Source organism: Bombus vosnesenskii, unplaced genomic scaffold, assembly GCF_011952255.1.
Source record: "Bombus vosnesenskii isolate JDL3184/JDL3185 unplaced genomic scaffold, Bvos_JDL3184-5_v1.1 scf7180000013417, whole genome shotgun sequence".
NCBI lineage: Eukaryota > Metazoa > Arthropoda > Insecta > Hymenoptera > Apidae > Bombus > Bombus vosnesenskii.
Genome location: NW_022883036.1, coordinates 562,202 through 588,790, shown reverse-complemented (window position 1 = coordinate 588,790; position 26,589 = coordinate 562,202). Strand labels below are relative to the sequence as shown.

The 26,589-nt window shown below is 39.6% G+C and overlaps 2 protein-coding genes across 4 annotated transcripts; one reads left to right on the top strand and one right to left on the bottom strand.

Annotated features, from left to right (window-relative positions):
- Nucleotides 1-596: 596 nt before the first annotated feature.
- On the bottom strand, nucleotides 597-26,426 carry LOC117237953 (host cell factor 2-like). 3 transcript variants are annotated; one of them, XM_033502410.1, is made up of 8 exons: nucleotides 26,392-26,426; nucleotides 14,556-14,716; nucleotides 10,635-10,792; nucleotides 6,690-6,846; nucleotides 6,119-6,415; nucleotides 5,733-6,043; nucleotides 4,871-5,220; nucleotides 597-4,469 (listed from the first exon to the last, which is right to left on the bottom strand). In XM_033502410.1, exons 2-8 carry the CDS (start codon nucleotides 14,707-14,709, stop codon nucleotides 3,740-3,742), a joined length of 2,157 nt encoding a protein of 718 aa, XP_033358301.1. In that variant the 5' UTR covers nucleotides 14,710-14,716; nucleotides 26,392-26,426; the 3' UTR covers nucleotides 597-3,739. The 3 variants fall into 3 exon arrangements, with proteins under 3 accessions (XP_033358301.1, XP_033358300.1, XP_033358302.1); XM_033502409.1 differs by lacking the exon at nucleotides 26,392-26,426 and adding an exon at nucleotides 20,342-22,286; XM_033502411.1 differs by lacking the exon at nucleotides 26,392-26,426 and adding an exon at nucleotides 20,342-22,285 and having other exon boundaries at nucleotides 4,871-5,196.
- Nucleotides 23,603-26,343, top strand: LOC117237957. The gene is made up of 7 exons (XM_033502416.1): nucleotides 23,603-24,151; nucleotides 24,224-24,350; nucleotides 24,645-24,749; nucleotides 24,873-25,113; nucleotides 25,300-25,485; nucleotides 25,786-25,934; nucleotides 26,008-26,343. Exons 1-7 carry the CDS (start codon nucleotides 23,884-23,886, stop codon nucleotides 26,168-26,170), a joined length of 1,239 nt encoding a protein of 412 aa, XP_033358307.1. The 5' UTR covers nucleotides 23,603-23,883; the 3' UTR covers nucleotides 26,171-26,343.
- Nucleotides 26,427-26,589: the final 163 nt, after the last annotated feature.

Genomic DNA, 26,589 nt, shown 5'->3' with positions numbered 1-26,589 from the left:
GGCAGTGCTGCCAGTCACCTCAAGGCTACAATGCCATGTGATTTATAATTAAAGCCTTATCAATATCGCCCTTGTGTCGGAGGTCAGGGCAGGAATGGTTGTGTGTGTTCATGTGTACGTGTGTGTGTGTGAAATGAAAATGAGAATGTGTGGTCTCCTCCGTAATCGACGGAACTGCCTTTGAGTAAACTACAGAAGGTATTTACCCTATAGTATATTGACATTTTTTAAAAATATAAACTAGGACGTGTGGCTGATACTAAATTATTGTATTTCACTTTATCAAACTATATCAATACCACAATTTGATTATGGTATTTATGATTAATAGTTACATACATAAACTCGAATGCAAATAATAAATAATACATTTGTCGCGTTAAAACAAAGTACTGTATGTAACTTAACGATTCATACAAATCTAGTTATTTGTTTTACGTTAACTTATAGTTCAAAGATAGCAATAATTAATAAAATCTTTATATGTTGGACAGATGTTGATAACTTACACGATACTTTTGTCATCACCATATTTACAAAATGGTGTTAATCCTCGTAGCTATTCATTTAAATGGAGACATATAAATAGATGTACATATAATATACATACATATATTGTCTGACATTTAACATAGAAAAAATCAGAGTGCGGGTCATCTGCTTCAAGGCTTACTCGTTGAAAAAATACTGCGTTCTGTGATATGAAATTCCACTGGAACAACACGCGATTTATTTTCCTTCTATCGGCATATTATATCATAATGCCGCCTTTTACTGTTATTTTACTTCCATGTTTCACTTCCTCGTTTGTACGACATGTAGTCACTGGTAACTTTAAAGAGAAGCATAAGCCAGAAGACAACACAGTGAATTGTTTTTTCCGAAAAATCGTTCATGCGCAGAAAAATATGAGATGCATATATTTGCATGAAGTTACAGGCACTCAAATCAGCTACACTGTTATTCTTTTTTTTTTTCTCAATTTCTTTTTTTTTCGGGTTTAACCCACGTCTTCGAGCTTATACTCTGAATCTCGTTTTAACGAGGCATGACGTTCTCAAGAGAAGTATTATTTGGCAACGGACATATTTAATGACACGATTATAATTGACTATCAGACTGCGTTACGCATACGTACAACTTAAAATAATAATGACGCGGGAATGTTAATTATTTAAAATATGCAATGCTTCGCTTTCATTTTCATTTTAAACCGCAAAATTTCCAACTCGTTAAATTAAACTGCACGTCATACGGAATCGTTTGAACTCGTCTTAAATATGGAACATGTACGTAGGACAATCGAAAGTTCGACGACGGTATACTAGTATGTATACTTCGTACGACTAATTAATTAACTATGGTTACTAGCTGCTTGGCAAAATGGTCAAGATTATGGGCAACGATCATGCATACAATGCAAAAATGGATCATGGATTAATACTGTACATACTAATATGTATATCTGAAAATGAACAAATTCTAGGTTAGGAGATTCTAGGAGAAAAATGACACCACGAAAAAACATTTATCTTAACGTTTGTACACTGATTTTGTGAAATGTAAAATTGACTAGTGCTACGAATGGAAAACTTTAATTTTTCGGGTGCCTGCGGCCTCTAGCTGAATATTACCAAATATTCTTACTAAACAGAGCGTTTAATTCAACAAAGGATACTTAATATGCACCTATACATATTGCACATGCCCGTTAACCAAACGTAGCTTTGTTATCTTAAACCATTTTACGTGTAAAATTAACTCTTAACCAAATAACCTTTCCTATTTGTAAGTATATCTAAAATTAAAATTATTATTATTGTACCTTTAAAAATGACTAAAAATTATGATTTTTAATATTCAGCCTATGAGGTGCCACGTTGACCTTTGCTACTATATGGATGGATTACATGTATTGGGCCTTTGCGGGCATAAAAACTCTACATGAACAAGAGACCTCCCATATTTTATCGTTTCTTTCACTTATCATATATATACCGGATCTATGATACGCTACCGTCATAAATATAATCATAGTGGAGACTTTTTGACTTCAATGATTCGTACCTTTGTTTTATATTCGCTAAAACGTCTTGGAACACAATAGTTTTTCTTTTATATACGATTGTACGTTTCGCGCGTTACAAGTGTCTCCTTTCGTGATGAAATTAAAAGAAAAACTCGACACAGTTATCTTCATTGATAGCTTCCTTAGATTCTACTCTAGTTCACGTTTACCGACGAAATTTCACTTAGAGTCATCTTTTTTTTTTTATATAAAAATCTAATCTCCACAGAATAATTGAAACGTACTTTAATTATTCACATTGGGCACAATCACACACCGATTTCCATTAATATTCAGAATGCTTTTAACGTCGATCGTTACACTTCGAACTTATGGATATTAATTCTATTTTATTTTCTATGCATATCCGTGTTCACAGTCGATGGCAGTTAAGCGCAGATCGGGCGTATTTTCTGATGTTATTATTTTACATCTTTAAATATCGCGTCAAAAAATTTGAATAATCTAGCACTCCGTATTACACGTCTATCTACCATAGTATGAAAAATTATATCATTTATGGTAAACCTAGGATCTAACGTATCGATCTTAATCGTAAATTTTTATAACATTCTATGAGACTTATTGTATACCACTTAAGACTGACAGGACGCATTCGTAGATAAAGGGTTGGTTATTCATTTCACTCGTGTTTGACTTGCGCTTTGGTATGGACATCTGTTCCATATGACTGCTTATTTCGTTATGAATAAATAAAACCGTAGAACAATCGTCTTAAATGAGCCGGTTCAATATGAACTTTCCATGTATCTACGCGTTTCCATTCACTGATCTACCGTAAAACGTTTCGTGTACTACTACATTTATTATTAAATGTAAGTAGCAAAGTAAACGAGCAATAAAACGGAAATAATTAAATTATTATAGTTTAATGTAAGCAATATTGTTTCATATAGTTAAAGAAGAATATTTTAAACAAGATACTGAAATAACGATAACTATGTTCAGTTTAAAATCTGTCGCTACAAACTCGAGTACTTCGCTGTCCTAATCACATTTGATATTGCACGATAAATTATATTAATTGCATAATTTCCGATATCGATACTTCAAAGAGCTGAAGACTTTTTATAATTAAACTTATTAAGAAGCACGTAAATGCACGTCAACGAAACAGATACGTTGTCTTCGATAATGGACGCAGTAAAAGACTAAGAAATTCCTCTAACTACAACGACGTAACATTTGGAGATCATAGGTGAAGAATATAATAAGTATATTTCTAACGATTCTCTGATTTTGATGTTACCTCATGATTACAATTTATTAGATTCAAACATGTAAATCTTTTAAAATTAACGATGAGTTGACGAAGCTTTGTGTAAGACAAAGATATAATTATCGAGTCAAAAGCAACATTTTGATATTACAACGATAATTCTAAAATTTTATAAACCAAATAAAAAGATAATTTTGGTAACACGAGGCGAATTGATAACGTGCCGAATCTCGAAACTCCCTATAAAAAGTGTGAAATTTGGCTTATCGTATTCTTCCCCTGCAGTCTTCATTTGGCATTAGGAAATTGCGTTTATCGATTGTTCGCTCTTCAAGAGCAACAGGCAAGTCTTTCGAAGAAAATCGATCGCTCGATTTCATTGGAACTATTCGTGTAAAAATGCATAAAACCAATAAACATACTTATCGTTTTTAAAAAATGTGTGGTGCTAATTGCAATTTCCACAAAGAAACGGGCCTCGCGAACACCGTCACCTGACCCTTTTCTTTCCCGCCAACTAAAAAAACATAAAGCGGTGCTGGTCCATACGATGGTGTCTCGGTTTCCTTGATGTCAGCCGCAGCAACCTTAGCTCGTTGTCTCTCGGCTCTCGACGCACTGACTGCTCTCCTCGACGGAGAGCCTAATGGTAAACTTTTAGGCGGCGCTCTTGGTACCCTTTTGATTTCTTGAAGTTCTAGTAATTCGGCGAACGTTTGCGAGGCCGATCTACCCGGTTCGTCCTCCAAGACACTGTCCGGTGGACTGTTCAATAATCTCGCGTACTTGCCATCCTGAGGTTGTTGCTGTTGCTGATGATGACTCTTCGTTTCATCCAGTCCGAGGTAATTTGGATTACAAAAGCCGAATTGACCTTCGCGTATCGTCGATGGGGTAACTATGGGGCGATACTGTTTGCTCTTTCGTCCTGATTGCCAGTCGTCGTCGGCCAGTGGATCACCGGGACTACGGGCTTCTATACTCGCGTAGTCCGACGTCGATTCTTCACCTTCTTCTAAGTCAGCGAATCGAACCGACGCGGACGTAGGAATTTTTGACGTGGTCGGTGTTTTTGGTGTTTGTAGCGCCGCTTCGTAAAGGTGTGAGCTGTAACTCTCGCCTCGTGTCGGCTGACAGGCCTGATGTACAGCCGCGAAGTCTCTGGAAATTTCCAAGGATCTTCATCTCTGTATTCCTTACGTAACTTTCGTTGCGATTGTAACGTAGCAGATTGTAAAGTAGGTGGAAGCGATGTAGTAAAGGAAATACCGTCGATAGCGAAGGTTGATAGATTTCAATGATGAAGAATGGAATGCTGAGATATTACAAATTTTACTAGAAAGATATATTTCATTCGAAATTAATAATTTACATCGATTACTAAAAATAAGTAAAAACTAAAAAGAAGGTGCTCTATTTTTGAACGCAAGTGTATACACGTATGGTTGTGATTACGTCGGTCGTTGTTACCAATTAACACTTTATTTTACGGATTGTATCGCTTATCCATCCACCTAGTGACGCTTCCGCCTACAAAAATAGCAGTACGAAAGTGCACTTACCGCCTTTCCTCTTGAACTTCTATCAGCCTAGAGGTAGGAGGTTCCTTTCGTTCTTCGTTGTCGCTATTTTCGTCTGGGTCGACGAAAACAAGCCTGGCTGCTTCTACAGGTGTCAGGACCGGAGTTGGCAAGGTCAGAGCACGGAAATTCGGTACCGAGATAGGATCTCTTGTCATGCCGGGACCACCGGTTGCGTTGTTGCAATTGTTCGTGTCCACGTTTTTATATGTTGTTTCCGGCGGTTTCTGTCTTCTACGAGCTAGCGTATTAGCGCTTCGTGATTTCACCATACCCGTAGATGGCTCGACAACCTCGGAGTCCACTTGCTGAAACGGATAGTACGTATTCGCCTGCAGGCAGGCTCATTTGTCACATGCGTTTTCTGTGCAGATATAAAGCTTGATACGTGTGCATATAATACGAGTACGAGGGAATGGTTTAAAAAAAACTATTTTTTTTATAGGTATCCGGGCACTTTGTTTGACGTGTATTTCAACAGTATTCGATTTTGACCAGAGTATACAGATTAGAAGAACGTAATTATGTCGAAAATGCAGCAGAGTTAATTTGTGTTGTGATTTAGAAATGACAGAATCTGAAAATAAGGAGCTTGTCAATTAACAAAATAATTTCGAAAGGTTCGAAGGAAATTAGAAACACAGTTGTATTATCGCATGCCAATTGGCTTCTAAAAGTCAATTTAATCGCGTCATAATATCCTATCGTACGTAACTATGGTAGTTATAAAGGATAACATTACAGCGATTCGATTTATTCACAATTTTGTAATTAAAATACACCTTGTTCAATATAGATAAGTGTCCGGATACTTAATACAAACGTAACTAAAAAGGGAACATACCTCTTGCGGACTTTCCTCGTTGTCATCTTGGCCACTTAAAACGGAATAGCTGCACTTTGTCGGATGACTTAGCCGCGATAGATTAATTTGCGACAATTTCGAAATTTCTTTAAGGAAGCTCGGTCTAGCCGGTGCTTCATTGGGCGATATCCTATTGTTACAAAGTCTCGTCCTTTGATTTCTCGGTTTTGGTTTCGAATTGTCGATATTGGTCCCTCGAATTATCAGTTCGGAAACTGCTAATGCAACGCTTTCCGCTCTTGGCTGGGGTTTAGGACCTGGCACTGATAATTTCTCCCACGTTTCCGTACCTTTCAAGAAGTTTCACACCTCGTATCTTTTTCGACGAACAAAATCGTTGTGCTACTAATGTTTGGATTTTTTACCGAAATGAAACCTCCATAGTTCGTTCGTAGCTAAACCACCGCTTTCTCCACCGAAAATTAGCATACAACTGGGAAGCCTGCAGGCTGCGTGTCCATGCAGAGGTCCTGGTCCTGGTTTGTTCTTCAACAGACACCAGGAAGCGGTCTTCACATCCCATCGCCAGCAATCGCTTCTCTCTTGTAGGTCGGTCATACCCCCATAAATGTACATGGCGTCACCGTGTAGAACTGCCGAGTGTTTGTGCCTCGCTGCTGGCCCGCTTTCGCTGGAGGAAAGAAGATGCCACGATTCCGTTTCTAAAACGTACATTATCGATCGTATCGTCAGCCACCTTTCAAAATATGTACATCATTAATAGATTTCCGATTCTTATGCGCTTATGGGAAATTTCAAGGTGCGAGAATATACATAGAGTACACGTAATATTCAAATGTACATAAAATAAAGTATAAGAAACGAAGTGCATTGGGTGAAACTTTTTGTCTAAGTGCTATTCGTTTAGTTGCTTCTACAAAGATATGAATTTGCATAAATGTCAACAGTTTAATCGTAAAAATTGTGAAATTTTACCGAAATGGAAAGCCCACAATTCTGGAGAACTGCCACGTAGATCTTGATAACCACCGTAAATGAGCATCTGACCACGATGAACTAAAGCAGTATGGCCTCTTCGACCTCTGGGAACCGCACAACCTCTCTGCGCTCTTACTTTCCTCCACATGTTGGTCTACAAGTAACAAATTCTCCAATGCAAAGAAAAATCCGGCTACTTTTTGTGCTCGTCAAACGTTCGAGTATTTAGTTGATATTCGAACAAAGTATTCAAGCGCCTGTAGGCGTCTTTAAGAAGGAAACGTTTAAAAATTTTATTGGCATCGTGATAAACCCCAAGTGCTGCAATTATATTGATAAAGTTTGACGATATTAGGCTTTTAGTCTTTTGGTAATCTTAGCGAGTATCAAAGGGTTAATCATTCGAGTCAGGTGACAATAGACGCGAGAATTCTCCAATTTCGACCAGACTGAAGGTTTCTGAATGGCGGATATAACTGGGGTTGCACGTAACAAAAGGCACACAAGAGTTCTAATTCGTCATTCCCCTATTTTGTCGTTCGAGTAGATTCCAGCTTGATATCTCAGGTCTAATGACAGCTTCTTCGGCATTATCGTATTTTGAATTATTCAAAAAAAAAAAAAAAAAAAAAGAGGGCGGAATGACGTATAGAATAAAGAGAAGCATACAATATCGTTAGTTGGTTAAATGCATCGATCTATTTTTAATCGTTTACCTTGAAAAAATACTGATGAAAATATGTAGGACATAAGCAACGCACGATTTGTTTTCGAAGGATAGCGGCGCTCTCCTCTATTTACCTGTTCTATATTTAATAGAAACATAACCGATGTCCGTATGTATTGTGACATGAGAATGAGAATTTTCGACCGCATTTAAATACGAAGACCACAGAAGAACGTAACAAGTCAGATTTTCTACTTCGTATAGAAGAACAATTTTTAATTCCAATACATCGTTAACCAAATCTATTTATATCAGAACTACCTCTACATTTAAACTTCAGCATTAAACGTGTATTTTGTCATTCGTTCGTTTTCTCATGGAATCAATTACCAATATTCCTTCTGTGCGTTGTCATATGTGAGATAGCACCGACATTCGTATCTTTTGAAGCATAGTGGCGATCGCAGCGAGCCTTTCGCTCCAGTCCGTCGATGTGTAGCGTCAAAGAGAAAGAGGCAAATGCGTTGGCTTAGCCAAGGGTCTGCGATCGTACATGCAAAGGAAGGAAGATGGAAGGACGGTATATAAGCTATATAGCAGGGGTGCTGAAAGTAATTACGTAACTCCAAGTACGTGCCTAAAGTTGATAGGTCTGTATAGCCACTTGCGTCTACCCTGTATTACGGTACGAGGGGGTTGCGAAAGGGTGGAATACTAGCTAAATTCGCCATCCACGTTAAAACGCTGTAAAATTAGCGAGAGAACAGTTGGGTATCATCAATTACGCGAATCGCTGTAAAACGTTAAACAGACGCGCGATATATCGATGAATCTTCGCGTCTTCGCACTAAATCGAGCGGCTGCGATCAATTTAAAGAAAAAGAAAAAAAAATATTCGACGGGATGAAATTTCTCTTCCGACTTCGAGAGACGTAAGCAAGAGAGAATTTTAACGAAGCACGGAGGGAAGATGAGAAAGAGAGTGGAAAGAGAGCATACCACGAAGCAACCCCTCCGGCTTAACCAATCGGGTTCGCCTGACGGATTCGTAACGCGGATTTCAATAATACATTGCGAAGAGACAAGCAACGGGGAATATCCCAGGCCTTCGACATGGTCCAATGAATAAAAACAAACGGGCCAAGAGTAACCATAGCAACGCGGTAAAGAAAGTTCGGATTTTAGGGAAAATTAAAAAGAGAAAAGTAGGCGGGTCGTGTAATCTTAAGATCGCGTGGGGAAAAACACGACAGGAGAAGAAATAGTTGAAGGGAGAAATGATCCGATAGATTCATAGTTTTCTTTTTCATCTGCGACCTTCATTTTCTTCCTGACTTTCCTCGATAATTTATAAAGAATTAAAGGAAGACGTCATTTGTGTTTATACTTTCTAATATCCTCATTTTTCACAAGTGCATATTGCTGAAAGGAGAAGAATTATTAAGGCGAAACTGATACCACGTTTCATATGTGCCCCGGGTTTATCAATTTTTAATGGTATACAGGTTGAGGGAAGAGGAACCCTTGGGAGGATAAGCGCCATTCAATTTCGAGGGTACGAAATGGAAGGAAGGGCTGTTGACACCAGCTGTTGTCAAAAAAATTACTCTAGTTAAACTGCAAGCATCAAAGAATTGCCAGATGTTGTCGAATATCGAATACAGTAAATAATCACACGGGAAAAACGTGATAAACTTTATCGGTAGACGCTACAGCTCTTTAAAAGATAAAAAAACGTAACTTATTACGTCTCTCCCCTGTAATCTTCGGTTATATCGATTTTTCACGTGACACAAGATAGTCGCTTGTCGGAACAAACAAATATATGGCACGATGTGTGCATCGATCGATGGAACTCGATACCTTTGATAGGTAATGGCGGTAAATTGGAGATGACAGTGACGAATGATGCATCCACGACGGTCAATCATCACGAGAATAACAAGATGGCGGCCAGAGACTCGTGATTGATCGCGATATACGTCGAAAAAACTTAAGTCGAAATACGGGAGAAAATATAGTTCTACGTTTTCGACTTCCTTTTCGAATATACCACGATTTCTAGATCACTCTGTACATAGCATGATAGCACAGCTTGCAAAAGCCTTAATCACGTTACCCGATCTGCAAGGAAGGACACAAGTGCATAGGGGCTGCTGATGACGCTGAAGACAGATGAAAGAATAATACCCAGAGGAAACCACAACATCGATAGAAACGACGTAAAAGACAAACTACGACCCGATGTATCGGATGTACATGACAACTTGTCTTCTAGGGGAGTGGAAAAAGAGAGGGTTGAGTTCAGGAACCAGTAAACTACAACTAAGGACAACCATGAGACAAGCATAGCGAACAATCGTACGAAACCTATCGTTATACTGCATGAAGTGGCAAGAACTTTGAGGAACAGCTATTGTCTAATAGCTCTCGTTCCAAACGAGCAACCAAGAAGATCTCCCCTCTATTCGCTTTATGCGTAATTCCTAAAATCGTCGTTTTGTATCTTCGAACGAATTTCAGTAAATGGGACTAAATGAAAAGCATCGGAGCAAGATATTGTCAATCAAGGCCAACATGGTCCTTCGTCTGGTTTGTTCAACCGAGGGTGTCGTAACCCTCGACGCCAGGAGCATCATAGGGCCAAATACCTCGAGGCTGCCGCGGCCCCGTCAAATCGAATCGCCTAAATTCGAATGAAACTAAATCTTCTTAACGAATTTAACCGGTACGCATAGCTGACGGTTCGTTTACGGGAATCTCGTATAAATTGAAATCAATTTCCTACTGAAATTCATTTTCGTAATTATTTATTTATATATATATAGATATCTCGTCTTATATATACCTTATCTTACTTTACGTATAGTTATCTTATATTATCTTAGCCACTTATAGCGTGGCAGCAAATAACATTGTTATTCATTTGAGTCGTAGATATTAGAAGTCTCGCTATTCGAATTCCAGGAAGTTGAAACCACTCTACTTGTGTGAACTCCGTTATTTACGTGGCTTGAAATATCTTTTATTGGATATACTTGTATGTATACAAACGTATATCCCGATTTTCTCAAGGAGCAAGTCTCCAAAGACATTTTAGTATTTTTAATCTCCGTTTTACTTTGAGCCATAACATTTGCCCTGGTATAAGCAACGCAAGTTCGCAATCAAGACGCATCTCGATGCTTCCGATTCGATCGAACGAAGTTTACCGCGACACGTGTAACGTTCTTCGAGAGAGGGTGCAATCCGGTTTGCCTTGGGTGATACGTTACCTTGACATTGTAAACCCAAAGTGGCGTTTCCGTGCCTGCGGAAAAGCCGAGCTCACCCCCGAAAATGTAAAGGCAATCCTTGTAAGCTACCGCGCTGTGTTCCTGAAGTGCTGGCGGTCTTTCTCCCCCAGGATGCAATTCCTCCCATTTACTGTCGGCTGTAAAGAAAATAAAGAAAGGGTTAACCCGTCAGCTCGTTATTCCAAACGTTTTCATATTCCAGACTCTCTCTCTCTCTCTCTCTTTCGCTCTTTGCATCAAGCTGGATAAACAAGATTTACGCGACTCTGGCTTTGTGCATTTTTCCGCTAGGGGGATGATGAAGTCGCGATTAAAAGAATTGCGACAGAACGAAGGAACAAAGAGGCTCGTCTTATCGGTGTCGCGTGTTTCGCATCCAGACGGTATGCTTAATTTAGCGGCTGCAGTTTTTTTAATGTATGCCGTTGTTGCGCGTTTTAATTACCTGTTTCCGCTGTAACGTGCAACGTGTATGCATACAGTTGTCCTAGTTTTTGCTAGGATAAAGAATGCCGTGCCACTTAACGGCACAAGCGGTGCCCTTATTTTTCGGCATATCTTCAGAAACTCGCTTACACTGCCAGCCATAAATATCAGGACACCTGTTCGTTACATATTTATGTAACAAATCTGAAGTCCGTTTGAGTATTCGCAATCGATTCGAGTCAGTTGTCGATGCTTTGTACGAGACCAGCCAATGTCTCGACACATGCGAACGAGAGTGTACGGGTGTTCGTGTGAAATTACTACATCGATGCAACACCGTGCAAAATTAAAAGGAAGACACGCAAAGGGAATCGTAATCTCAGGGGTATCTAGAAATCTTTTTCGACGCGCTAAATCACACTTTCACCCGCCTCGGCAATCTGCTGCTCTGAAATAAATCCTCGAAGCGGTCGGGGCTTCTTAGAAACAGAGGGACGACGGCGAATGTTGCAGTGTGTTCGAGGGATTAAATGCAAGCAGTGCCAAGGACGCGAAGAAAAAAGAACGAAATGTACGAGAAATAATTATACCGCGACTCGCGTATTAAAACAAAAACCACAGGGCGTCTGTGCAATCATGGTGCAACCGAGCAAGAAACGATTCCTCGTGAAGAAAGTAAGTGGAAAGCGAGGAGCGAAGGTCTTGCGTCGAGTAGATTTTCAAAATCGCGTTTTACTCGAGGACGAAGCCTCATACTCAAAATTCTATTATAATTTATTTTTTCATAAAGAATTGCTCCTTGTGAGTCTATATTACGATTGCAGGGACACCTTGTACGCTGACAAAACATCGTTCTTCTTTTTGCAAGAATCAGAGCATGATTTTTACGTAATCTACGTAAAAGCAGATCGAATAAATCTAAATTCATTCAACGTTAAGTTGATGACGCTTTGAAGGGTGCGTTAAAACTTGTTCCTTTATTGCATGGGTTTAACAAGAGATAGACGTTCTTTTTTACCCTTCGGAAGTTTTACGAAAAGAGAAAAGGGACGCTCCCCTAATCCGCTCAGAAAAATAAAGGCAAAGGAAATCAGCGGGGCATGAAGTTACGTTATATCGTATGAATAAAGGAAGGACGAGATTTTTCTTGCCCGATGCCGAACAAAACATTCTTTCTTCCACCTTCCACCTCTCGCTGTTCTTCTGTATTTTCCAACAAAAATCAAAAGAGTGTTCCTCTACGGTAAAAACGTTCGAATCGCAGCTTCGCACTGGAACGTGCTCGAGAACAAAGCGTACGAAATTTACGTAAGAAGCATAATGTGTTGGCTGAAGTAGTTGCGGCTCTCCTAGACTGACACTACAGATGCCCGACATTGATTACGAACACGTGTCGTATCTAGCTGGTTACGAAGCTATGCACCCTTTTGTTCGAAAAATGCTGTTCACAGGATAAAGTTCCGATGGCTTTGATGACAAAAAAAAAAAAAGAAAATAATCGACCCGCTATGTATCTCTAATCTTTATCAAACTCGTCACAAATTCGATGTAAAAATGGATCGAGGCACGTGAATGGCTATAACACTAATTCATTTCAATATGTTGTATCAAGGCACTTATCACAACTTCAAAGGCAAATATTGAAAAATGTTATTTCGCTCGCTTTCATTCGACAAATGTTTATAATACACTCGTTCGTGTTTAAGTTAACAGCTCGTTGAAAAATGTATTAAAGAAATCGATGTGTCATACAACGACTGAAACAAATATCTGCACGCTATTGGAGTTTTACCATCGTCATTAACGTTTTAGGATAGATATCGATTTAATAAATAGAAAATAAAGGACAAGAACCCTTTGAAATCCCCACCGATCGCAAAAGAGGGTGAAACAAAACATACAAGGACGAAGTACTCTTACGGTTCTTCGAGGTATCACAATATTTTTGCAAGATCAAGTATCGACAATGCTATGCTTTTAAAACATGCCAGGGGGTTACTCTGATAGTATTTGCCCCCAGGAGACAAACCGCCAACATGCAACCCTTCCGATGCCGCTTTAATATTCACCCGAAGCCGTAGCCGAACAATCCCTTTTGATGAATAGGGCACCTCGTGGACGTACCATCAACCATTGGAAATTCATTTTAGGATTTCGCCTCGTATTTTGCGTACAACGTCGAATTATCCAGAGTAACGTGTTCTGCTTCGGATCATCGCACGATTTAAACGTTTCTTTCCTAAAAGAACGTAACGAGGACTTTGACCAATTTAAAATCCGCTCGCGTGAATTCGCTGGCTGATTCCGATATCGGTCGATGTAGAGACCACAGGGAATACGTTTAGTGTGTTGCCAGTCAAGCAGATCGAAACTTGGCTAGGCTCTACGTGATCGGCTATTTAAGCCGAATAAGAGATGCTTCTATTTGATTCTTAGTAAACTTTTTCTGCTAAGACTAAGCGTGGTTTCCAGCGAATAATTCGCGATTGAAAAAACTGATCGATTTGAACGCGATGCTACGAAATGATCGATACGATACGTCTCATAACTCTAAAATCGCTTTAACTTTTCGATTCAATTTCCAATACACTGCCTCGCTTAGTATACTATCCTAACGTTTATTCGTTTTTAAATGATTCAGAAGGATAAACTTTGGGAACATAAATTTCCCAAAATTCTAAAATGTATTGTTTCGCGTTTTATGTCTCTTTTTCTCACAAAACATTGTTTACCAGAAGATCGCTAATGTCAAAAGCATGTAAAGTTCAATAAAATTGTTTTCTCCGTATTTGATAACTAATGAATTGAAAGACGGATTTCATAAAAAATTTATGCATATAATCCCTACTATATGTCAGACAATAAATATCACTTAATGTTTACCTCTAGACACTCTACCTACGATATTTTTAATTCTTCTGAACTTGAAATGCGATTCACTCCCTATATCAGTGAAATATCAATTGCACTTTGCTTCTAGACGTCTCGTATAAGAATCGAAGTGTTTCGGCTGGTTTTACGGTTACGAGACGCAACAGCCAAACGCACGGTGCTGGTTATGACGCGTATAAGCCATGGATTATCACATGAGGGTGCAATTAATTCGCGTACGTCTGATCTCCGTGGAAACAGTCGTAATTGTGGAGTATCGCCGGCGGATTTAGTTGATATACGTGGGCTTTAATAATGGCGTATTATTGATCAGACTGAACCCCGTTTAAATTCCGTCGCGCACCCTCGTTCACCGAGCGAGATGGTAGGGTGCGTTGGTCAGAGATGTTGTTCGTGTACCGTATTCAAGTTACTCAGACGTCGTGTATTAATACCTCTTGTAATTACAAGGATTTTTTCCACCCACTAATTCCACTTTCCCTTTTCGCTTTCCATAATTTCGTCGTTAGTTGCAAAGCTCGCTACTAACTATTCGTGCATATTGTCGGGCAAGAATTGAAAGCGATAGTAATTATCACTTACCGAGGCTGTATCGCCAGAGGTCTTTGAGAGGAAGATTGCCGTTTCGTCCGCCAAGGAGATATACGTGCCCTGCGAGCAAAGTAGCGCTGTGCTTGCTTCTGGAAGGTGGTGCGGGCCCATTTTCACTGCCAGCCGCAGTAACCGAGCTCCACATTTTCTTCCTGTAACAGAGAGATCTCGGAATTAGTTCTAGTGAAAGAAACGATTTAACGAGTGTTTTATTCGTGATATTCGCCGAAATTGAGTGAAACTGAGAGAACTAGATTCGATTTGTAGTAAAAAAGTACAGACTGCGGATGTTGCTGTATTTTGCTGCAGTAACAGATGAACCAAAAATAGTTCAATGAGAATTGAACAAATGTTGACGAAAAGCACTTTCAAGATTACTTTGTGGCCACTGTAACTTGGCTTATCGAGTATTTATCCATAAGAAAGATAAATTTATGTCTTGACTGTGCTGATACAGGAAAAATAAAATATAGAGAAACGAAATTATTACATAAAGTAGATTGCTTTGCTTCTTGTTTTAATAATCGCGAGTTGGACAGTGAGGAATGCGATATTCTTAAATGCCTCGTATGTTGGCTTTAAACGTATCAACGGCTACGCAGACGTATTTGAAATTCAATTACCGAAGCTTCGAAATCGAGTTTCGGGTAAACGAATGCACCCTCACGCACCCCAAACACGCGTACGCAAATACGTCTGCCAAGCAATACGCTCGCCGGTAGACGCGCCACGCCGGTACAAATGGGATTCCCCATGGTATACCTATACTCGTTTTGTACAGTACCACCAAGAAAACGTGGCGGAGGGAAATCTGTGAAAATACGGAGAAAATAACGAACGTACAGTGGCTCGCGAAAATATTTGAACGTTTAGATTGAAACTTCTTACGAATATACTATGTGTGTTATATAAAATTTTTCAAAATTTCATTAGTACCATAACGAGGCACGACCGCCGTGATTGTATTGACAAAATCTGTAATTTCATAACTTGAGTCACTTATTGCAAAGATATTCTTAGTAAAAAAAAAATCAGTGTAAAATCAATAAAAAATACAGTATGAAATTTGAAAAAGTTTCATGCAAGACACGTAATGTATTCATACAATTCTTCTGTACTTTCATGGGTCACTTTATGACCTGCAATGTTGCTCAGGAAAATTCTAAATCACGCAAGCATTATTTATCGTCTTAGAGTTGAAACGTGAACCAAGAAGAAACAGAAATATCTTTTGCTAATGGGAATATTAATGAAAAAAGAGGGAAGATCGAATAGTGCGTTAAACGAAGCAATTCCGTGTCGACATATCAATCTGGTTGAATAAATTAGGCTTTGAGGTGTAACCTCTGTAGTGGGCGGTCTAATTCAAATGAATGGAAATTCAACGATTCCCCCGTGAAACCGTGTTTAAATATAGGTGGAAAAGTTTCTCAAATATCAGTCGCTATTCGCAACTTCCTCGTATTTGTCGCATCGTTGCGTAACTTGCATTTTCACACTTTGTCAAATCGATGGCAAATGGTGTCTGACCCGGAAACAAGAAACGTACGAAAACATGTCGTTTGTTCTCGTTGCTTTCGACGTTCATCCTACTGGAAGTATACTCAAAGACACGGTCATTTTAATCTTTTATGATGCATCGACGCTACGTTTGCGTCTGCTTCGGCAAAAATGACGACAGTGTTGAAATTGTGAAATCACTGGCAAGAAACAAATCTTCAAGCGCAGACAAATTTTAGAACGAGCTCCGGTTCATAAATAATAGAATAGCTGAGCTCGCTTGCCCGATAATCTACTAGCAAAACAACAATCCCAAAGATTTTATATAAGTTCCTAGTGATTTTTTTTTTTAGTTTTATCTTATCTTCTTCTAGTTCAAGTGCTCTAAAACTTAAGAACGAGCGTGTATAGTCGGACTCGATGGATTTTATCCGGGCATATTTTCTCAACCTCTCTCGTTTGCTCGAGTATTGTTTTATCACAGCAATATCCCTTCGACTGCTGGCTCTTGAGCACTCTACGGGGAAGCGTTTTTTTCCTTCAACCCCTAACAACGTTGGAAACCGGCGTGTTATCGACCGGTGGCGGGAATTTCATTTTTCCCAGGTTCGATATGCTACGAGCGCGACCGCCAAGATTCGACTAGATTTTGATCCCCCGACTCCCTTTTCGTTTGAAAGGCAGAGGGAGGAATTCTGCGTGGAGGGTGAGCGAAAAGCATCCTCTCTCGCTCGCTCTGCTTAACTCGATTCGCGAGGGGATGCGTTACCGCTACCGGCTTCCGAAAAGGGAGCGTAGTCAGACAATTTCCTCTATCGCGTCGACACTCGCACTTCTCTTGATTCCTGTATTACGTGGCCCGATGTTCCTTTGCCGGCTGTTTCGCGTTGTTCGTCCAAGGACCTCTGTTTATGGCGCATTGCATCTTACAATCATAAAATCGTCAACAAACTTTCGATTCACGAATGAAACACCTAGAACCAAAGGAATGCAAGTGATACTTTTACGGCATTGCGTAAATCGCAATTTAACGTTCAGAAGTGCTAAATCTTTCACTTTATGAATTATCGAATACGAAGAAAATCATTTTATGTCATTTGCATCCGTTTGGCACTGACGATCTTTCTGTTCTTCCCTCAACAAGACAGAGTATATTCACTGGAAGGAAGAGAAACGGTAGAGAGGCAGTTTATTCTTGTTTCGTAACCGTAGAACCAACATAACATTACAATGGAATTACAACGATAACTTAGAAACACGTGGATCATCTGTTCTAATCGCGTGTCGTATCTATAAAAGTTGAGAAGTTTAAGGTTCTTTCACAATTATGTATCTTGAATGAATCGATCAACTTTTTGTGACGAGGATTATTTACCGAACATCATACATGCTGTCACTAAAAGCGCTAAAAAGCCTTACTGAATTACGTGTTCGGTCGTTGCTCGTCGCTTGTTTTTGCCATACTGTCAGATCGTTAGCAAGTCGTCAACGTGGCCAAAAAAAAAAAAAAGTTACGATTTTCTCGCGCGAAATTAATCTGTCGGACTTCATCACGTTACCTAGCCAAGCGTCGTTAACTGCACGACTTTTTTCTACGTGATCTTTGAAATGGACGTAATGCACGGGGGAGAATCGAGCGTAAAGATCTTATGAAACATACGCGGGTGTCTGAACAGCGTCAACGAATACCGGGAGCGAGGAAAATACGACAACCGATATAATATCTCCGTCTAGAGATTTTAAACAGCGGGCTCGCACCCCTCGTTCGAATACTAGAGAAGAAGGCAGGATTAGAGAAATGTGGCTGGTATTTTTCAGCGATTTCACAGTATCGATTCTTTCGTTGTCTACCGCGGAAAAATATGTAGGTATTTCCAGCAGCTTATCCTCCTATACGTTCCTACACGCTCGTATACGTTCCACTATTTTTCCTCTTTTTCGCCCCGGGTCCATGTTTCTATACCAAACTCTGGTTAAGGCGATAACAAATCGCGATAAGTGAGATCTATGAATGTTAAAGCCTACGGTTTTCGAATTCCTTCTATACACACGCTACTTCGTAATCTAGTACGTGCGGCATATTTGAAATATCAGAAGCTCTTAGCCATGCGCTAACAAAATCTTTTAAGCGAACTTTCACCTAAGGTTCGTTAACGCATTCTTACGTCGGAGAATGAAGACTGAGTTCTCATTACAGCGGATGCACGTGCAAAGAACCACTTCTCGCTGTACACCTGGCCGTGTAATCTTTTTCTCCCTTGCCTTTCTTCCGCATCTTTTCCTGTTTCTGTTCAGCGGACGCCAACTAAAAGTCATCCGGCGCATGCAACGTTGCACACCCCATAGGATGCAGAAAACTTCTCGCGTATCGCGTCGATCTTTGGACCCCTGTCGATTCATCGAAGCGAACGAAGGCATTAAAAATTCAAGCGTTGCTTAAGTGGCAATTCCCTTTAAATTAACGCCAATCTATATCGTGGATTCTTAATATCGAGTTACGATCGAACTTTTCTTCTTTCTTCAAAACGTTTACAAAGTGTCGTATGGCGGGCAATAAGAAGGAAGTAGGGGAAGTCGTTCCCTGTCATCGCGTTACGATGTAAAACGTCCCTGCCGTTTGACGCGTGTTTTCAATGACATCCTCTAGAAACCCTCCAGCGTGTCACCAGTGTCACTTGCGGTAGGATCCACGTAACCCCACGCATTCCCGTGTATAACTACGTCCGATGTAAATCATCTAAACGAAGCTTATAAAACGTAATCCCAATCACCGTGCAACACGAACGTGTCCGATCATTTTTCCAGATGTTGAACCTATGGTATGTGACTGTATAGATATTCGAGATTCAATTCAGCGCTTACTCGGACTCAACTAAATTGAAACCGCTTTACTAGCGCCAACTTGTTATTTGCTTCACTTAAAATATTCTTTTAAGTCACGTACTCGATAAACGAGCCGCTGGGATCGAGGCGTGTTGATCAATCTGAATGAGAAATAGATAAATTCGTTTGCAAGGAATTTTTAGAATAGAACGAAACCTTAAAATAAAATCACAGAGCAACGTGATGCGAATTGATAATACTTGTTTCTGGATGGTCGCGGTATCGGTGCCCCTGAATAGAGTATTAGACCCAGTTAGGTTTCAATAAATGAAATTAATGCGGCGACAACAAAGATTCCGACAGTGTGCCGTCTGTGTCGTTTCTTCTGCACGATAGCAATTGCGTTGAGCGTGAGTTATTTCAAGTGCTACCTAATATTCGTCAGTGCGAAGATATTTGTGTCAAACAAACGCGGTGAATGACCTCGATCAGACCAGAGAAATTGTTTTTACACTGAAATACATATCCTTAAAAGACGACCAAACAGAAGAGCAGGATCGGCGAGAGATTTCGCTCGACACGCGAAAGTTTTTGAAAACGTAAAACACTATCTTCTTGCTAAAAGTTTCGTTTAAATTAAAACAAATTCATACTTGACTACTTTTCCAAACTGAACTATTTCGGAAACGATGTCACCAGTGCAACATTGTTAATCTTAATTGTTATTTAGAGCCATAGAATTTTCCTAACTTCGATCGTACCACGAGCTTGAGACTCAAATTTTAGTCTATGCATCGCACAAATTTAAATCTCCCGTTGCGTACTGTAGATAATGTTAAAGAACCGAATCTTCAGCTTGTCGTTATAACGCGAGTATAACGCGGTGTCGTGTCACGTATATTGTTTCATATATTTATTTCAATAAAAAGTTACTCGTTATTCTCGAATAACTTCATTTTATTCGTAGTTCTGCTGGAATAAAATTTTATTCGAACAATGTCCAACTTTGTATCATGGTTTATAAAGAAGATAGAACAGCATACTTGGCTAACATTACGTGAAGAACATTGATTTTCCGTGAGGTTAAGGACACCGTAAACCGCATCTTCACCACGTGACTTCAACTTCACTGACTTCATAATTTCTAAATATCATCTATTTTAAACCATTCGAGCTACGCGTTTAAACTCGTTTCCCATCTCGAACGTCGTTTATTGTTCACATTTCGCGTTAAGGATTTCTACAAGAAAAATATCGCACGCGACAAAGTTCCAAGTATCGGAGACAAAAGACCGCAATGTTTTCAGCTACTTCGACCCACGGTAAATCTCGAAGGAGCGGAAAACAAGGACGAGCAGCGGGAACATTTGAAAAATGTTAAGAAGAACGAATTAATTATAAAGGTAGCCGGTAACGCTGGATGCCTGAGGGTAACGCAATTTTAACAAGCTTACCTCTCTACTCGGTAAACCCTCTATCTCGTTAGCTTTGGCGAATGCAACTTGTGACCCACATGCAAGCGACGATTAAATGAGACTAAGCCTGCCTTTACGGTGGTAAGAACATCGCTGAATGCTCCTCGGCGATTAACCTTTGATTCGGCGGAAACGCATCGTCTAATTGGTAGACCTTCGAATCTGTCGAATGACGTGGCCCAGAACGGTTAACAGAAGCAACAACGAAATCTCCGGTTCGTTGCCAGTGATCTCTTCAAATCGTCACAAACTCCACTTTCAACCTGTTGTTCCCAACGGCAGGTGTGACACGGTGAGCAAGAATCCAGCCGACCGCGGTATTCGAGTTTACACAGAACACACGGCGGACAAAAGACAGGTTCATCCTTAAACTGCTTCACCGCGACATATTGACTGTATCCAGCACCGGATATATCGCCAAGATATTGCCAATGTTGACAAGGATCGTTCTATTGGCGCACGACGTACGAAGTGTCACTCGGGTCATTCAGTACCATTCAGAAATTCCATGCATCTTTTATCTCGCCGCGGCATCGAGTCATTGATAATCTTTGCCTCGGCTCCGATAAACGTCTTCTTCATTTACGATTCACTGCAAAGACGGGAGATTCATGGTACCGCGTAGTGATCTCGTCAAACCGTGGGATCACCGCGATCAATCTTCGACGGAGTGATTCACCGGGCAAACTTCGCCACGTTTCCTTGTTGCCATGGATCAAAAGAAAAGAAAAGCTAAGATGTGTCACGAGGACGGCACTCTGCGTGCTCGACGTTTCTTCCGTACTGCGTCCGGGTCGAGCACCTACCTCGTCGAGTCGTCATCGAGGACTCGACGCAGGCGCCTATAGGAAAACCACCCCCTGTTACCCGCAAACTCCAACGCTTCCATCCCCTCTGACTCGGCCAGGGGGTGAACATCCGAGTGTCGAACGCTTTTACTGTATTCCACGGTGGCAACGATACACAAGCATGAGCGTCATCAAGAGGACAATCGTACAGTATCACCTGCCTTCTTAAAGTCTCTACCAAAAAGAGGAGCGAAATTTGTTTCCTGCTTGTGGGTGTTGTAATACGGGAATAAATAAGAAAATTTTATTCGCACGGTGTTCAACTCAGACTTTTCAAGGTTGTGCACGTCGCCCTAACGAACGCCGATACGTTTCGCTGGAAACTATAGTCGAAGAAGATTCAAATTGGCGAACATTCGGATCGCTGTACATTTTGTTTTTAGTGCAAGCGTACATAGATGCACGTGGATTATAATATGTATCGTAGGGATGATTTAAAGAGATTCGAAGATTGTTGGTTAGTAGCTCCGCGCTGTACAGGGGTAGAATTGTGTCTGAGTAAATTTCTATGACGATATGAGGTTGGTTGGTTAAATTGCACATGCGCCAGCGTCGGTCTCCATGGAAACGGGATGCTAGCCACCGCGTGTGAATGCGTATTGATTACTCCACTCTTGCTCCATTCCACGATCTCTTGTTACTCGTCGTGTCTTCTCCTGTCACCCCGCCGACCCTGCTCTACCTCCTCTTTCTCCACTTTCTTTTCTCTCTTCCTCCTCGTTCGTGCAACGAATCATCCCGCTCCATCCACGACCTTTCCCCCTTTTTTTCTTCTCCAAATTAGCTCCGTAATGTCTCTGCCCGCTCTTCACTCCCTTTGCATAGACCAGAAATCTTTTCTCTGCTAGCTTTTCTATCTCGCCACGAGTAGCGGATCTCTTTCTCTAAAAGCCATCGTTTGTCTTTCGATTTTAAGTAAATCGAGCTGTATTCTGGGAAGAGGTGATACGCGCAGATCCATGACGAACCTGTACACGGAGTCACAGTAGCATCGGTAGCCTTGCAACTGGCTGAAAATCACAGTGACGTTAAGTCAAAGTTTGGAGAATTTGAGTTGTTAGAAGGAATAATTTATAGAAGTACGAAAAACAATTGTAACATGATTATAAACGCAAATATATAAACGTAGAATACAGTATTATAAGAACTAGCAGCGAACTGACGTATACTATTCTGATTCTCTCAGCCAGGCAATTATCGAATTTAAGTGTTCAAGTACTTTCGAATATTTTTTAGTTAAATGATTGAATTATTATGAAATTCTTCCTTATTTTCTTCGTTTTCCTTATACACAGTTCTTTTCGTTATTGCTAGAATTTTCAACGCAATTTCCTCGATTCGCCATTCTACTTTTCCCCAGAAAGCTCGTCAGTTACAATCAAAATAACAAGATTGCCCCCATATTACGCTCTTTGACCTCTCGGATCTTTTCCCTTGTAAATTAGGTGATTCTAACTGCTTTCTTTCGTCATATTTTTAAAACCCGCGTTTTCTTCTCTTCAACCTTGCAAGTGGTTCACGCACAATGGACAGACAAATTTTGCACTATGTTGTAAGGGGATACATTTACTAAGATCGACAATCACCGACACAAAAAATATCTAGGCGGAACAGATTGCTCCATTGTGCTTTGTAACGCCGATTATATTAAAAGGACGAAATTTCGATTCATCGACGATCGTACACGATAGAATATTTCATACAAGGTCCCTTCCAACAGATCGGATTCGTAACCAAGTCACCTCACTTTCTTATCTAATTTATCTAAAATTTCCTCAATGAGGATCAAGTCAATCTGTCTTTGTATTTCAGTACCAGCGAATGTATTGATGCATGACGTTGTCGAAAGTTGTGGGAAAAATCATTGAAAAGTTCCAAATAAAGAGAACGAAGAAAATTGCCAATCTGGTCTGTACGATGAAAATAAACTGACACGATGCAATTCTTTTTATGCATGGGAAAGTAAAAAGAAGACTAATGTGCACGCTTCCTGAACTTTCAAGAAAATAATGATAATATCAACCAAACTATGTACATGCAATTAAAGAGCGCATTAGCAAGAACGCAAACACGATCCAGCGCTAATGTGAAAGCGATAGATGCGAGTGTCTATCGCTTTCAAGATTTGACCTGTTGTTCCTTGTTCTATCAGAATGTGAAATTTCACTTAAAACTGTAGTAACAAATGGACGTTAATTAAACCCTTAGCGTGACGGTAAGGATATTGTTGGCTCACTCGTGACACTTATATTTTCACCGGCATGCTCGTACACATCTCTTGGTCATGCTTCGTGATTTACAGAGACGCAACTAAACACACAAATTTTTTCTATCCAAGATAATACGAATACGAAGTATAAATGAAAATAGAATGCAAATACGAAAGTTAAAGAAAAAAATTCTTATTAAAATAAGAATTTTTATCAACTATAACCAATGTATTTTTTATCGAATAATTTTCCCAATTGAAACGACGATGCAAGGAAAGCTTAGAAAGAGAGCCGCCAGTCCTGAAGGACAAACTCGCGACAATATTCCATGCGTGGCCACTATATAAAGAGGTGAAACTCGTGGAAAAGAAGCACTTTTGTTTCCCCAGTCTTTACGTTAAAACGTATCTAGAAATTTTACTATCTCACAGCGAATTGTTACCTAAGTAGATTTTTTATTAAGATGTCGCAACGACTCATTTGCGCTCTGCTAACGACTAGCGTTCTTTGCTGTGCACTCGCGGACAATAATGAATTCGCCGCGGCTCCTGAATTCGTTAAGAAACAGCTCACGAAAGATAAACTGTTGACGGACGTCGTACGTGCTAAAAATTCTTCCAAGACGCCATATCTGTATAGAGTAGTGTCTGATAACGCGCAACATGAACAAAAGAATTTGGATAAATATTCACGAACGAATATTAATCAGCGATTGAAATCTGATTCAAGAGATAAGTGAAGTACTGCAATAAAAATCTTTACATTTTTGAAACGTTCACATCACGATGAATTGAAACGTGCAAGTTTCAGTTGCTGCGGATCCAAATACGGTTCCAATTCGTCAACGCGACCTGATTCCTATCACAGTAGGATCCCTGTGGACAACGGTCGATATCAAACTAAATTTGCTGAACGTTTACCCACTGATAGGTGATTCTTTAAATTAGTATTACAATGCAGGATTGGGCACAATTAAGTAATCGAATAAAATTCGAGTTCGAATAATTATTCGAATAAAACTTTTGCTTTGTTACTTTACTTCGAATGGCATTATCTGAATGATAATGTATTGTGGAAAATGAATTATTTTCGTATCTATTTTATTTTGGTGCAGTTATGTAGTCTACTGTTTATTATTTCTGCTTTAAGCAAAAGGTACCCAATCTTGGTAAAGTATCGTGTGATTAATTTACGGTTTCTATCAAAAACATAATACATACGCAGATACGGCTGGCAAACTCACGGACCACCACCAGGTTTAAGCGGAAGACCCGGAAGTGGAAGTTACGCTGGAACTGCGTTTTACGAAGGAAGTCATACAGGAGATAGGTAAGCAGTCATTAGATTGATGCCTATGAAACGTCATTTTCTCGTTTAAATAAAATATTTGAAAAATAATTTTAGATTATCTCTTTCTTAACTTTTAATTTAATCTCATACGATTATTATTAGATTTGGTCCACGACCGAGTTATGGGAGCGAAGGTTCACGCAAACCTGGTAGTTATGATTCCGGCGGAGGATATGGTTATGCTGGCAGTGGTTTCGGAGGATATAGCTTTAATCGACCAACTGGTTACGGAGGTGATTATGGAATTTCAGGGACCTTCGCTAATGGCGATGAATTCGGATCTGTGGAGCCAAATCGTCCAGATGGACATCCTCCTCCCCATCCGAATATTAACGCGCAGAAGGTAATGGTTGAATTTTAGAGACGAATCGAGATCTGATTTTAAAGAGGCCTGCACACGTTCGACAGTACTGACGATAAAATTGTTGATACAGTTTGACGATAGTGTCGTCAATCCGCTTCAATTCTTTCAAGACCGCATTTTCACCATACTTTTTAGCGGATTATTGATTGCTATTATTTGCATTAGGCCGTCGCTTTAAAGGCATTGGCAGGTGTTGCGTTAATTGGTGCAGCCGCCGCTTTAGCAACGAATCCTGTTCTTCTTCCGCTCGGAGTTGTATCAGGCAGAAAGAAACGATCGAGTTTGTCCATCAAAGACAGAAATGATTATATGAATTACATTTTAACAAACTTGAAAAGTAACGTTACCAAGGTTGTTTAGTCGTATTTGAACGATATTCTGTCCAACTATTGAGAAAGAGTGTACCTATTGGTTCTGAAGAACCAATTCGTAGCAAATCGATATAAATAGACTGCAGATGTTAGTATACATGTATATTTTCATAGAATGTGAGTAGAAAAATGAAACCTTGATGGAAGTTTGTTAAATCATGCTTTTTTACTTTTACTACCATTCTCCATAGTTAGACGGTATTTCTATTGTAATTTCTCATTCATTAATTCTAATTACGCGTTCCATTTTAATATATCATACTATGTTATCGTTAAGTAGAATGATGAAGATGGAAACAAAGTATCTCTCTCACCGACGTGTGTAGCTAGAGTTACGTGCGAGATTCAAAAGAATTACTGGATCAATCGTAAGAAGGACGCTAACTTTTTCAAAGAAATATCAGCATTGGAACATCGTCTTAAGAATTTGTATATATATTTCTGTTTTTTGTTGTTACAGTAAGCTATAGAAAAAATTCCGTAAGTTTTAATATTATTACAGGCTTCTAGACAATGTACACGACGATGAACTTGTGAATATGCGCATTAGAAGATTAGTAAGAGCGGCAACCATTGTTGCCGTGAATGGAGACAATTGCAACGCATTTACTTGTACTCTTGTACAAATTAAAACAAGCAAGAATCTATCTGTTCTTAAACTGTAGAATTTGTCAAAGAATTGTAACTGGATATTCTTCTAAATATAAAAACCGACAAAAAAATAAAGGCATAAAATTTTGCGCTGATACGAAACACTATCATTATTATACTCATTTCTCATGGAAACGGAGAAACCGTATGAAAATACAGGAATAAAACTAATATAACACAAAATATACATACGTATGCATGTTTGATAACTTAGAAAATAAAAACGAAACAATACCTCAACTTCTTGACGGCCCGCAGGCAACTGTGACTAAATTCTACGAATGGAATCACGTAACACGTGTTGTGTATAATAGTGGGGTGCCATTCATGCGCGTAGTTATCCCCGCCAAATACGATTGACAATACTCTATTATATAATTTCCATAGCTAATAACTTATTGTTTGAGGGCACACATAATATTACATAATTTCT

Bases quoted from the DNA above. Each gene is read 5' to 3' on its own strand.
- LOC117237957 (XM_033502416.1), top strand. From the start codon at position 23,884: ATGTCGCAACGACTCATTTGCGCTCTGCTAACGACTAGCGTTCTTTGC. The intron at 24,351-24,644 runs GTGATTCTTTAA...ATACATACGCAG, and splicing joins GAACGTTTACCCACTGATAG to ATACGGCTGGCAAACTCACG. The intron at 25,486-25,785 runs GTTGTTTAGTCG...ATCGTTAAGTAG, and splicing joins TGAAAAGTAACGTTACCAAG to AATGATGAAGATGGAAACAA.
- LOC117237953 (XM_033502410.1), bottom strand. From the start codon at position 14,709: ATGTGGAGCTCGGTTACTGCGGCTGGCAGTGAAAATGGGCCCGCACCA. The intron at 10,793-14,555 runs GTAAGTGATAAT...TTTTCTTTACAG, and splicing joins CCTCTGGCGATACAGCCTCG to CCGACAGTAAATGGGAGGAA. The intron at 6,416-6,689 runs GTAAAATTTCAC...TGTACGTTTTAG, and splicing joins ATTGTGGGCTTTCCATTTCG to AAACGGAATCGTGGCATCTT.